The sequence below is a fragment of the Halyomorpha halys genome, unplaced genomic scaffold, assembly GCF_000696795.3.
Source record: "Halyomorpha halys isolate HHAL.00 unplaced genomic scaffold, Hhal_1.1 Scaffold1771.1, whole genome shotgun sequence".
Taxonomy (NCBI): Eukaryota; Metazoa; Arthropoda; class Insecta; order Hemiptera; family Pentatomidae; genus Halyomorpha; species Halyomorpha halys.
Window position 1 is genome coordinate 52,721 of NW_027106550.1, and position 13,333 is coordinate 66,053.

Here is a 13,333-nt window from a genome sequence, read left to right on the forward strand (position 1 = left end):
TATATATAAAAATTAAATCTACAACTCATGAAGGGTCAGGGGTGCAGTACTTTGTAAGGAAGTACTAGAACTACGGTTGTGCAAGTGGCTGACTTGGTCAGAATCATGCTCGACCCCCAGATCGTTACCCAATTAAGTATACCCACTTTATGAGGCTGGATAGAACCCGGATCCTTCGAGGTAGGATAGTGCCTTACCTCTGAGCTACACTCCACCACAGTTCTACTATATAGTTACTAGTTTTTTTTTTTTTATTATTCGATCCTAATAAATTTGTTTAAAGAGACATTTAAACAATAACTTTCCCATCTCGTTAATATTATTTATTCCATTGCCTTTTTAACACCACTTCTGATAATGTACGCAAGACTGCTCTGCTTTTAGCGTTTCAATACCATGTTTCTGGACTTTGATCATGTTAAATCATTAATTTCCATATGGTTTTCCGCCATTTTATATTTGATGACTCAATATACTCTTATATTTGACTTTTACTGCTTGTAATATTAGGTCTGTTCCATCAACCGCTTCTGACTGACTGTGGTGCATGCGTAGTATGAGGTTTTGACTCCCAAAACCTATACTGCGCATGATCCAAACAATCAAAAGCGGTTGTTGGAACAGACTTATAATAATTTTATGATTTTTATTCTTAAATGCTACTTATCTTACCTATATATAATTACATGAAATTTAAATTGTATTTTTTATTCTCACTCCTCCAAAAAAGACGGGAACAATTTCTTCTTGACCTGACTGTACATCGATAAGGTTAGTTTATAATATTAACCGTCTTTTAAACAGAGTTGGGCAACTATGAAACTAATAGCTAAAATTGGCATGGATACGATATTTATTTATCAATGGTTCATTCATGAATAAGGGTCGTTTCCATGGCAACTTTATCTATTAGTTTTAACTATAGCTAATTTTTGCCTATCTCTGCTTTCAAGATGGAAAATTTTCTTCAGTATTAGATATTTAATATTAGAATATATATTACAAAATAAATATAATATAGATAAGACAAAATAAAAATTTATTATATTATATATTTATAGCAATATTGGACTCACAGGTAATATACATTTTAATATTTTTTTAATTCATTTTTTAAAAATAACTTATTATAAAGAAGCTGGTTAGAGGTGCGGCCAAAAGAGAACAAAAATAGTTAACAACAGTTTATTTGCTGACGTTTCGCCCCACTTAGTAGAGATTCATTGTGGCTGTACAAGACTTTTCAAAAGATAAGTCTCGAAAGCTCTTTACTTAAATATCCCTGATAGCTATCTTTCTTTAACTGATAACTATTTTTGTTCTCTTTTGACCGCATCCCTGATCATCTTCTTCATAGTTTAAAATTATACGGTCAATAATTTATATTCATATAAAAAATAACTTATATTCACATTTTTTTTTTTTTTGGCTAAGACTCCCATTGGAGTCCTATACTGCCTAACCATGGTTGGGGGTCAAAGTTCTTCATTTTGTGGGACCGCCACTCAATGAAAAAAGTCAACGTCCCAGGCCGGATTCGAACCGGCACCGCCAATAGACATCAAAAATTGGTAAGACTGTGTCTTAACCACTGAGCTATGGGCGGCCCAATATTCACATTATCTAAATTGTAAATTTCATTTATGGTGTCGGTACTATTTTTTGATGGGGAGGGATATATAATTCTCAATTGGAGAAGATGGTCGGGGGTTGCGGTCAGCAAAAAACGCAAATAAACAAAAACAATTTTTATTCGTGGCTACGAACAAGTTCAGCCAGAATCTCTGCCAAAAGCTCCCTGATGAAGACCTCAAACTCAGGTCGAAACGTCGGCACGAATAAATAACTTTTTGTTTATTTGTGTTGTTTTTTTTTTTATTTGCTGACCGCACCCCCCGATCATCTTCTCCTATAATTCTATATCTGTTGAGGTCCTAATTTTCCCATATATATAATTCTCAAGTTTGACATTTAACTCTTGATCTTTCCTCAAGGTAGTATCATTGGTCCCATCCTCTACACCGTCTATACAGCTGACATTCCAACCAATCCTAACACTATCCTCACCACGTATATTAATGACACATGTGTGCTCGCTGTTCATAATAACCCTTTAATTGCATCCCAAAATCTCCAATCCCATATCCACAGCCCTCGAAGAATGGTGTCGTAATTGGAGGATTAAGATCAATTCCAACAAATCTCATCAAATCACGTTTACCCTTCGTCGTAAACCTACCGACTGCCCTACAGTTTCATTTAATGATGTTACTTACTCTTTACTCTTACTCCTGTCGAACAGATCCGCTACCGTGGACTACATTTGAACAAACGATTAACCTGGAATCCGCATACGAAGACTGAAAAGACAGGAAACTGCACGCAGATTTCGACTATTACAGCACTTTCTAGACAAATGGTTTAAACTTCCAACGCATTACAAAAGACTGATCTACATGACTGTAATAAGGCCAATTTGGACATATTGAGCTGAGCTTTGGTGCTCCACTAAACCTTCGAATTCCTCTCGTATTCAATCCTTACAATCCAAAATCCTCAATGCTCCTTACTTTGTCACAAATAAAATCATACATAAAGACCTTTATGTTCCCTATGTAACTGATCTAGCCCGAACCAGATATCACTCCTTCCAGTAAAAACTCTCTAACCACTCAAACCCCCTTGTTTCTAACCTTGCATCCTCTTCCATTCCTGACAATCCTCCGAGGCGCCTGAAAAGAAGATGGCAACGAGACGAGCTAATGTAAAATGTCATTAGAGTGCTACCAATGGGTAGTTTCTCTACACGCCTGTAACACTCCAATTTAACTTAGATCTGATTTACTAAATGTATTATAATGTACAGTTGTAAATAGCAATAAATAAGTATTAAAAAAAAAAAAAAAAACTTTTGATATGACCCCGAAGATTCTCCTGAATTTATTGGGTCGACTTGATACGGTTTCCTCTGGCCTCCTTCTAACTTGTTTTCAAATAAGGATTTTTTCTTACTACATTTGTATTACTTTCTTACGTCTATTCCCCTCTTGAATTTCCCCTTAGAGGGAAAAATTCCCTGTTGAATGTGCAGGTAATTCAGTTTTAAAAGTTTTGTACAGTCTGGTGAGAACGTAATCGTTCCATTTTTGGAGGAGTGAAAGTTAATAGTTACCTTTACTCAGGTAGTGTACTCATTTTATTAAATACATTTTTTTTTCTGTTTATTCCAGAATAAAAATTAAATTTTTAATTAATCGGGGTTGCCATATGCCGGTTCTAATCATATGTTACATGACAGTAACTATTAAGCAGCGGGTTAACCTTACTATTTCATTAGGACTCTTCTTATTACTAGAGAAATTACATATTATTTTTTTATGACTGAGAGATCTATTTGTATTAAGAAGCGGGTGCCAGAGAACATTGCATTCAGCTATGCGTCCGTGGCGAGAGGCATGCGTCAATCGGACATGAGCAGCAAGTAATTGTCTTAAGTTTGTCATGTATATAATGTTTATTTTGCATTACATTATGTATGTTCGTGCAGTATAAGGTATCCTTAGGGTTATGATTTACACGGTATAATTGTCCTAACTAAACGTTTTAATTTGGGTTCTCAAAACATGTAACAAAATTACCTATGAAATTATGTCTGTTGTTAAGAAGATATTCACTTCTAAGTATTATCATTGTTATGAATTATTTAGGTTATAATAAATAAATTTATTTCTGTTCCAACTACTTAGGCCATGTAAACATAAATATTCGTATGAAATCTTCAAAGCCTCGAGCATTAAGATGGGCTGCATCTTTCTTCTACACCAGGGTCGAAAGGTCAGCAATAATACATAGTTTGGAACTATATTTTATTTCTTCTTGGCAGCATTTTGACCTTGATTACTTGGTATACTTCTTTTAACCAAAATTCAAATTCACAAACAGTTGACCACCTATATATATATATTTGTACCGACGCTCAACGAGTAGGGTACAAATTTAAGCCAGCTTGTACCAGTCAATGCAAATAACCCATCTACACACTTGCGAATTGGCCTATGTTTGGTTTACTCTTAGAAATACCTTTAAAATTATCAGAACCACTTGTATTCACTATTAGTTTGGGATTTTGTCTATTACCTTCCTCGGTTCTTCCGAAAATCAAAATCAATCTAATTAAAACTTTGTTTTATTATATGTTCCTCTCTTAGTTTTATTATATGTCACACAATTGTGATAATAATGTTAAGTTAATCTGTAATTAAAAGTTTTGAAATTTAAGCTAAAGGTGACAATATATAAAGATTTGCCTGATATTAATGACCTGGGCTGGGCCCTGTTTCATAATAAAGTACAAACTGTTAGTCTTGTAGATTTATCTTAATTCAATTACCTTGTACAATAGTAACTTGTACTCTAGTATTATTATATAATTCCTGTAATTTCACTAATAGTCATCTCTATCAAGAAAAATATAAGTATTAGTATTATTACCACACTAGTTTCTACACTTGTACTATCAACTAATACTATTAGCTTTCATTATGAAACAGGGCCATGGGTAGAATAGCCTGCGAAATGTTTTTAAATAATTGGATGTGAGGTATAAATTTATATTTAAGATTGTCCTTGATGGCCAAAACGTTGGACTTTAAAAGAAATAATGAAGAGTGTTTTGATACTTAACTTGGATACAAATTATTTTATTCAAACTATAAAAAATATTTAAAATTATTAGCAAATTCCTGGATGGCTACTGTGCTATGTTTAGTTAAAGATAATGACCAAACGGTAAAATAATAAGTAGTTTTTAACAAAAGAAAACATCACATAAGATGTTTTAGGTTATAAACTAATGTATAAAAGATATCGATTCCAAAGAGGTAATAATTATAATGAATGAGTGGGTCGAACATACATAGAGATGGGAGGCGTTGCTAGGCGATCCCAACGGAGGTGTTAATGAATCTAGCCTTGCTGTATCCAGAAATGTCTGCTCCCATCTCTCAACACTATCGTCGTATTTGCAACTATAACAATTACTAACGAATCACACGTTCCATCTCCTTTTTTTTTTCTAATTTATAACCGTACTAAGTTTATGTTGGGTTGTAAAATGAGTTCATAGCGTTTTTCAATATTTCAATTTAATCCTCTCTGTGTTTATAAAATCATGTTTACTTGGTCAATAATGTTTACATGTTCTAAAAATGGATTAGTTAAGGTCCTTTTATGCATCAGTTTCAACCGAAAATCCTTATGTTTAAGTGGTATTTTGCTTGCTTAAGAGAAAAAAATTCATTTTCGTCATTTAATGATTTTTTTGTTTCCGAAAGGGAAAGACGGTTAACAAAATTTGCAGTGTGTATGGCGATGATGCCTTAGGAGAAAGCACCGTCCGTAAGTAGTTTGCTCGGTTCAGAACCGGAAATTTTGACTTTGAAGACGCAAAGCGCTCGGGTCGTCCTTCAACTGTTGATGACAAATTCAAGCATTGGTCACAGACAACCTTTACTCTACGACACAGGACATATCGCAGAAACGCTTAACATATCTCATGCAAGCGTCAAGTTGAGCAAAAGCGTCCAGTATTGGCTAAACGCGAAGGCATGGATTTCCATCACGATAACGCCCGTTCTCATGTGTCTTTGCAGACCCGGCAGAAATTATTGGAGTTTGGCTGAGATGTGATCCTCACCCGCTCTCTTTACGGGAAACACGTTAATTCGCACATCGAGGAGTTCATTGCGCAAAAATCTGAGAAGTTCTGGGAAGACGGAATTAAAAAATTACCTGAAAGATGGAAACATGTAATAGATCAGAATGGGACGTATATGATTGATCAAAAATCTTTACAAGAATCTGAAGTTTTTATTGAAATCACCAGTAAAGAACGCTACGAACTTATTTTAGAAACGAATAGTATTGTTAATTCTAGCAAGGATGGTGTAAATCTGAAAATTGTTAAAATCGCTTAAGTATTTTACGTACTATCGACGTTTTTATCGAAGTACAGTTACGGACTTCGTTTACTTGAGTAGGTGGTAGAAGTAGTATAACTCAGAATTATATTATATTAATTATTCCGCCTTCCTTAAGGGTCATTCGGTAGTATACACGGTCATTCGGAATGGCAGTTATCATGACAAAATCTCATAAATGTGAAATTTTATCATTTAGCATCTAATTTGTTGATATTTATCTCTCCTTTCATTTCATTTATCTTTGTTTTGTACCTTTTTATAATGAAAATAGAGGAAATTGAATGTAATGGCCGACAAAAGTCAATAGAACAAAACAAGTGTGTGAATGCTAATGTTTGTTGCTTTCTTTATTTATTAACCATTTGTACAAGTCTTGGATTTGCGGCAAGAGACAAGCGTGTAGATAGCACGTGTCTATTTTTTTCTACATTATGCATCCAGTTGAAGAGAACAAAGTGGACTTAGGTACTTGTGTAGCTGACAGGCTATTGCCAGTGGAGGTGGATATGAGTAGCACTGCTCTTAACTTGTTATGTTTTCTTCCTTGATTAGTGAATTGTGTCATTACTTTTCCATATTGTTATGTGCTATCTACTAAGTTCTTTTTAATATGTATCTGCTTATATATTTTATTTACGAAAGGAAGGGCAGTGAAGTACTTCACAAGTTTAGGCCCTGATTTCCCATGCTGAGTCTCTAAGTAAAAGAGAGAGGAGACATGAGGGGTATTCATGATGCTGTGTTAAATGTAAAATGTTTTACCATTTTAAATGTTATAAGTATAGCATTGTGAGCAGTCCTATTTAAAGTCATGTTAAATGGTAAATGCATAAGAGCTCCTAGCGGATTTTATGAGCAACTTGTTTTATAACCTTTCCTTCCATAACTTCATGTTATTGTTTACTTCTAAGCAATTAATGCAATTAATTAATTTGATTAAAGCAATTTATTACAACGTTCCTAAAGTGAGTGAAAAGTGGAAGTTCAGCTACTGAATGTTTTGATGATCTTCTAACTTGTGAGGAAGAGAATCAAGATGAGGTAATCCAAAACAATACTAACACAATCAAAGCACAAACTACGAGCAAGTAACCTTACACGTACAACAAATAAAATGGTGACGAGCTCAGCTGGTCTGTTGCATGACGTCATTCTCCTTTTAGCAGACCTATTAACCATGTTATATGCTATATCGTTTTAACTAGCTAAAAGAAGGAAATATTTCTCCATTTAACATGTTAAACTATAGATCATGATTACCCCCATAGAATAATATCATGAAAAAAAAAATCTTCATTAAAATAATATTTTTACTGTATGTGATATTAAGGTTATTCATGATATTTAGTTTTACATGTTAAAGTGTATTAAATGGAGAAATATTTCCATCTTTTAACATGTTAAAACCATATAATATACAACATAGTTGAGAATCTTTGAATAGGTGTGCTAAATGAAGAATGACGTCATGCAACAGGCCAACGGAACCCCATTCCATTTTGTCTGTTGTCGTTTTGATAGGTTATTTCTTCGTAGTTCGCATTGGTTTGGTTTTTTGAACGTTTTTAAACTCTAAGAAAGTAATGAAAAAAAAAAAAACTTGGAGCAAGTGAAATGGAGGAAAGATGATGTGACGAAGCCGTTGGAGATTTTATTATCTCATTAAGATTACAAGGTTTGCAAAACAAGTTGCTCAGAAAATCCGCTAGGAGCTCATCTGCATTTAACATATAACATGGACTTTAAATTAGTCTGCTCGTGATCGTATATTTATTACGTTTAGCATGCTAAAACGTTTTACACTTAGCGCAGCATTGTGAATACCCCTATTGTCGGATACCTCAATTTGTTCTTATAATATAATAAAGCATATTTGATACTAGTTAGAGCCGAAAGTAAGTTAATATTAAAGTTTAGAAAGGTTGACCGGGAGTGAAACGGTCTAGATCTGGGAGAAGGTTCGGTCGGTTTCCTTCCTGGTGAAACTGCCCTCGTTCTACCTCTATGTTTTCTACTTTCTCCTATCCCTTCTGCCGTTCGGGTTTCCTCATCCGTCGGTGCCGGAGGATAGGCGATATTCAGTCAGGAAGAACAGTTCTCATTATATGACTCCAATTAGAGAATATATTTACAGTTTATAACGCCAAAATCAGAATATAAAATTAATTAATATTGAAATAAAATAAAAAATGGAGTAACTGCTTCTGATCTTATCCCTTTTAGTTGATCTTATAAGAATCCTACATTCAAGTCAGTTTCAGATATATTTAAAAAAAAATTTATTTATTGACATTTACAACTGTATTAACATAAAAATGTAATCTAAGGTATGTTGATAAACTACCCATTGCTAGGACTCTTAATTAATTTCTACATTAGAAGGTCTCGACGCCATCTTCTTTTCAGGCGCCTCGTAGGATTGTCAGGAATGGAAGAGGAAGCATGGTTAGAAACTAGTGGGTTTGGTTTGTTAGGGAGTTTATAATGGAAGGATTGATATTTGGTTTGGGGTAGATTTTATGGATGATTTTATTTGTTACAAAGAATTTTTTCGGAGGATAAAGGATTTTATGAATGATTTCGGATTGTAAGGATTCGATACTAGAGGAATTCGAAGGTTTAGTGGAACCCCAAAGCTCAACTCCTTATGTCCAGATAGGCCATATTACAGTATTTTGTAATGGATTGGAAGTTTATACCGTTTGTCTACTAAATGTTGTAATAGTCGGAATTTGGCCTACAGTTTCCTGTCTTTTCAGTCTTGTGTGAGGATCCCAAGTCAGTCTTTTGTCCTAATTAACGGATCTGTTTGACAGGAATAAGTGTCATATTATGAAATGATACCGTGGGGCAGAGAGTCACGGGTTTACGACGAAAGATAAATGTGATTTGGTGGGATTTATTGAAATTTATTCTAATCCTCCAGTTTTGGCACCATTCTTCAAGGGGCCTTGTGACTGCATTTTTTCTTCAAAGACTGCTTTACTCGCTGTTATTAAATATTTTAAAAATAAGATGAACTTGAGTGTAGTTACGGGATTTTGGTGGCGGAGTGGGAAGGAAAGGTTCCCCTTTAAATATTTGGTGTTATGATCTCCTAGAGGGATTGTTACGTCGTCGCAGTACAAGAACCAATACTTGGTATAAATGTATGTTTTATAGATAAGATAAGAAAGTCAGTTAGTATCCTAAGAGTTATTTTAGTCATCATCGTAATTAAAACCAAGAGAAGATCCATAAAGGAATCATTTGAATCCTCATCATTCATATTATAAACTTAGCAATAGACTGTTAATTTGGTAATTTACTTTACTATTTTAGAATTTATTTATTATTATTGTTGCAGGCTACCGGTGGTGAGCGACTGTTCGCGGGTCGGCTCCAGTATGGCGGTGTCGAGGGTTCCTAGCCCCCCGCCACAGGAACCCAACACTCCAGTAGCTGAGAATTGGTGTTATACTCAGGTGAGTATCGTATTATACTTATAGCAATATAGTTTACACTAATTTTGAAAAGGGATGTTGAAACACTGCAGAACCCTAATGACCACCAGAGGGGCTGTGCCGATTTCATATCTCCGGACCGCTAAGAAATAAATATTATCTGCCTCAAGTGGGATTCGAATCCACATCGTTGCGAACTGTGCACCGAAACGTGCTCGGCAGTCACGTCTTGGATGACGAAGTTAACGGTGACATATCGATCAGTCAACATTCCCTCTGCCCGTGTCACGTGGAGCAGAAGATGGATATTATATAATAACAAGGACACTCACTGTCATGACAGACCTTCACAACCAACTCAATACAAATTCACTAAATGAAACTGTTTTAAAAATTAGAAGATCCGTGGTGTGTTATAATAAAAAGAAAGATAGTCTGATGATAGTGTGATAGTCGTATAACTATATAATTTGAGCCAACGTTTCGCCCTTCAACGTTGCTGGGTTTCATCAGGGCTAAAAAAAGATGTTAAGGGATGTAAGTATAAATGAATGAATTGAAAGAAGATAGTTGACCATATAAGGTAGATTGTAGGAAGATAGTCAATAAAGGTAAATATTCAAAATATTAAAAGAAAACTATTTATTATTAAGCAACGTTTTGGCCCACTTTGCAATGCTTCGTCAGAACTGAATGAAAAAACAAGATACCATCATTTTAGAATTAACAAAACATTAAATTAAAAAACATTTCAAAACAATTGTTATGTTCATAAAGTATATTTATATCTAATTTTAATGAGTAGTCTCCTACAATTTATTAGTCTAGATCTGTATTTAGAACGTCTATTACACCTGGTTATATTTATTAGTAACTTGTTTCCAGTCCACCTGCATGTATATTCCCTTATATTGTTATTTTTAAATAATTTTTATTTATTGATAGATATTACAACCTGGGCAATAGGTAGTAGTGATGAACGATCACATTCACACTAAGACAAAATAAAATTAAAAAATCTCTCTTAAAATATATACAAGCAGAAGGATAAACAAAATGAACATAATCAAACTATCTGTATGAAAAAATAAATAAATAAAATTATCTTTTGTCACATTTACACTCTTATGTACAATATTTACACAATAAAGGATCTCTGAGCCCACTCTATCCTCCACGTGTGAGGGGTAAAGCAGAGCTCAAAAGATCCCAGAGCATCCCTCTCGCCCCATCACTAGTAGTTAGCCAGTGGAGGCTGAGCAAGTATTGTTATTATTCATTTTTTTTTTTTTACATACTTTATTAACATGACCATTGTTTTGAAATGTTTTTTATTTTAATGTTTTGTTAATTCTAAAATGTTTGTACCTTGTTCTTTTATTTAGCCCTGACGAAGTCCTGAAAGGCGGAACGAAACGTTAGCTAATAATAAATAAGTTTCTTTTACTATTTTGATTCTTTTATTGACCGCCACCCGGACTATCTTCCTCCAGTAAATGAAAAATTAAAAAGAAATATAAAATACAGTACACACTGTAAGGTGAAAAAAAAGTGTATAAGAGTAAAGGAAAATAATGAAGATTGTTCATGAATAACCTATAACCTTTTATTATTCTTATTTACATTGTTCACTTATGTTTACATCACATAAGTGTTTGTATCTTTTTTTTTTAGCCCTGTAGAAGCCTTGCAATCTGGGGCTAAAAAAAAAAAAAATGAATAGTTTTACGACTGTCGGAGTTTTTCTGTTACCGCATCCTGGCCATCTTCCGTTTTATTTTAAAAAAATTATTTGGTAATATTAATCAACACCTTTTTTTTTTTTTTCTTTGGGTAATTTAACCTAATATGAAGTACTGTTTCTTCCATTACGTACATATTTTTCACAAATACGTAATATGTAATACCAGTCTTGTAGCCTGAAAATCAAGAAAACCTTTTCATTTACCTTGGATATTGAATCGAATATCTTAATATTTTTTGTATCAAAAGTAGGTTGAAATATACTAAATGGCACAAATCGGGATCTACTGGGTCAATTTGAATTTGGGAGATAAGATAAGGCCTTTATAATTGTTTAAATTAATTCGGGTCACTTTTTATTTCTTTATGTTACCATCAGAATGAGGAAAAAAAAGACGTATTTCCAACGACTAGCTAAAACTCACTTTTCGATATAATTCTAGAGTCTAGTAGCGCTAAACTTGATTTAATGAGGAATATAAAAAAGATGAGTAAACGGACTTGATGAGAAGATGAAAAAGAATGAGTGAATGCGTTTTGAATGTACAGCATACGCTGCTACGGAGAAGCATATCTTACCCTGCAGGGCAGAGCATAAAGCATTTATTATCAGCTCCTCATAACATGACAGAACTTATTGAAGAGGCGCCATTAGCAAGGACTGCTACGCGGCATGTTTATAAGAGCGCTGCTTGCTATCTTATCTGCAACGCAGCTGATAGGGCTAGTCGCTATCTCCTCAATGACATCATCACGTTACGTCAGCAGTCAGCTGTTGGCCACCTCCCACGGTACTTTCTCCCTCCCCTCTCCTACCTCGCTGCTCTCCCACGGCTTCGTAGCTCTTTGTACCACTCGCTCGTCCGCTACGTACAGTATACTTACATATTCTAACAGCGACACACACAATTAGTCTGTCTGGCGACCTTCGAGCATGTCCCGAACAAAAGAATCAATCAATGAAGAATCCTATAACGGTTTTATAGTGATTTACGAGGAGGTCGGTCCAAAAAGTAATTTATCTGAAAATGTTCGGTCATGATTCTGTTACTGTCAACTCCTTATTTTTCTTTAAATTTATGTTTTTTTTTTGTTTTTTTTTTATTCTAACTATGTACGTCTAAGCTTTACCATTGAGGAGGAAAATTAATTTGAATTTAAAAATTTTAAGTACTTTTAATACACTAACGGTTGTGCAAGGTGGTGACTTGGTCGAAATCACGTTCCACCGATCGATTTTAGCCAGATTAATAGTACCCACTTTAAGACGAAGAACCTCGGAGCATGACACAACGGCTACAGGTAACAGATTATAAACATCTGCCACAGCCGCATTCAAACTTGGTTCCATGGAGTTAGAAGTGTCCATTGCCATAACAACGGCCCACTCTTAAAAAAATTCAATAAAATTAAAAATGTAAATATGTTGCTAAATTAAGTGCAAGCGTTTGGCTTGGCTGGTACAAATCTAAGAACGTTTGTGCAAGCACTTGTGCGGTATCCAGACATTTGTGCTCAGTTAGTATTATTCTTATAGAACTATTAACATATAAACTTTTGAGTTCTCCATTTTTAATTCTTTAAACAATATCCCCAACCTCCGGAATCATTAATTAATGTACTCCAAGGTTAGTTTATTTCAAATTTTACTTTAATTACGCTTCCTACACCTCTGTGATCTATTATAGCTTCAAGGATAGCCCAAATAATGAAGCCGAAATGTCTCTTAGAAACTTACCGTTTTGTTACTTGTTGCTTTGAATTATTTCTTCATTATTTACAGTATCGATTTTAAAAAGGTTTACAAAACAACAGATATCGTCCTAGAATTAATAAAAAATATATGGAATAATAGATATGAATTGAATATGACAGAACAATTAATAGAGAAGGGGGCGTAAAAGAGAAAGTGAAGGGTCGTTGGTGAGTGCTCGGGCACTTCCGGCCATATAAGACCCTCTCCCTTCTCTCCAACGTGTAACATGTGCTTGTATATATTATTCCGCTGTTACTACTTCACTACAAGTTATTCATAATTTCACAACGTTTCGCCCTGAAAAGCCACCCTCATCTTAATTTTATACCAGATCGGCCTGGTGGTCCTTACATGGTTGATATAACCGTTATATTATATATATATATTTTTTAACAGTTGATTATGGGGGG

General features: G+C 34.4%; 1 protein-coding gene across 2 annotated transcripts in view; it reads left to right on the forward strand.

The window, feature by feature from the left end:
* Positions 1-13,333, forward strand: part of rdx (BTB/POZ and MATH domain-containing protein rdx) — a 34,782-nt gene that overhangs the window by 1,413 nt on the left and 20,036 nt on the right. Inside the window, exons 1-2 of one of the 2 annotated variants that reach the window (XM_014436087.3) lie at positions 3,317-3,481; positions 9,328-9,445. In XM_014436087.3, coding sequence (XP_014291573.1) covers positions 3,378-3,481; positions 9,328-9,445 — 222 coding nt within the window. In that variant the 5' untranslated portion in view covers positions 3,317-3,377. Of the gene's footprint in view, positions 1-3,316; positions 3,482-9,327; positions 9,446-13,333 lie in introns of those variants that run through there. The other variant, XM_014436086.3, reaches the window with a different exon arrangement.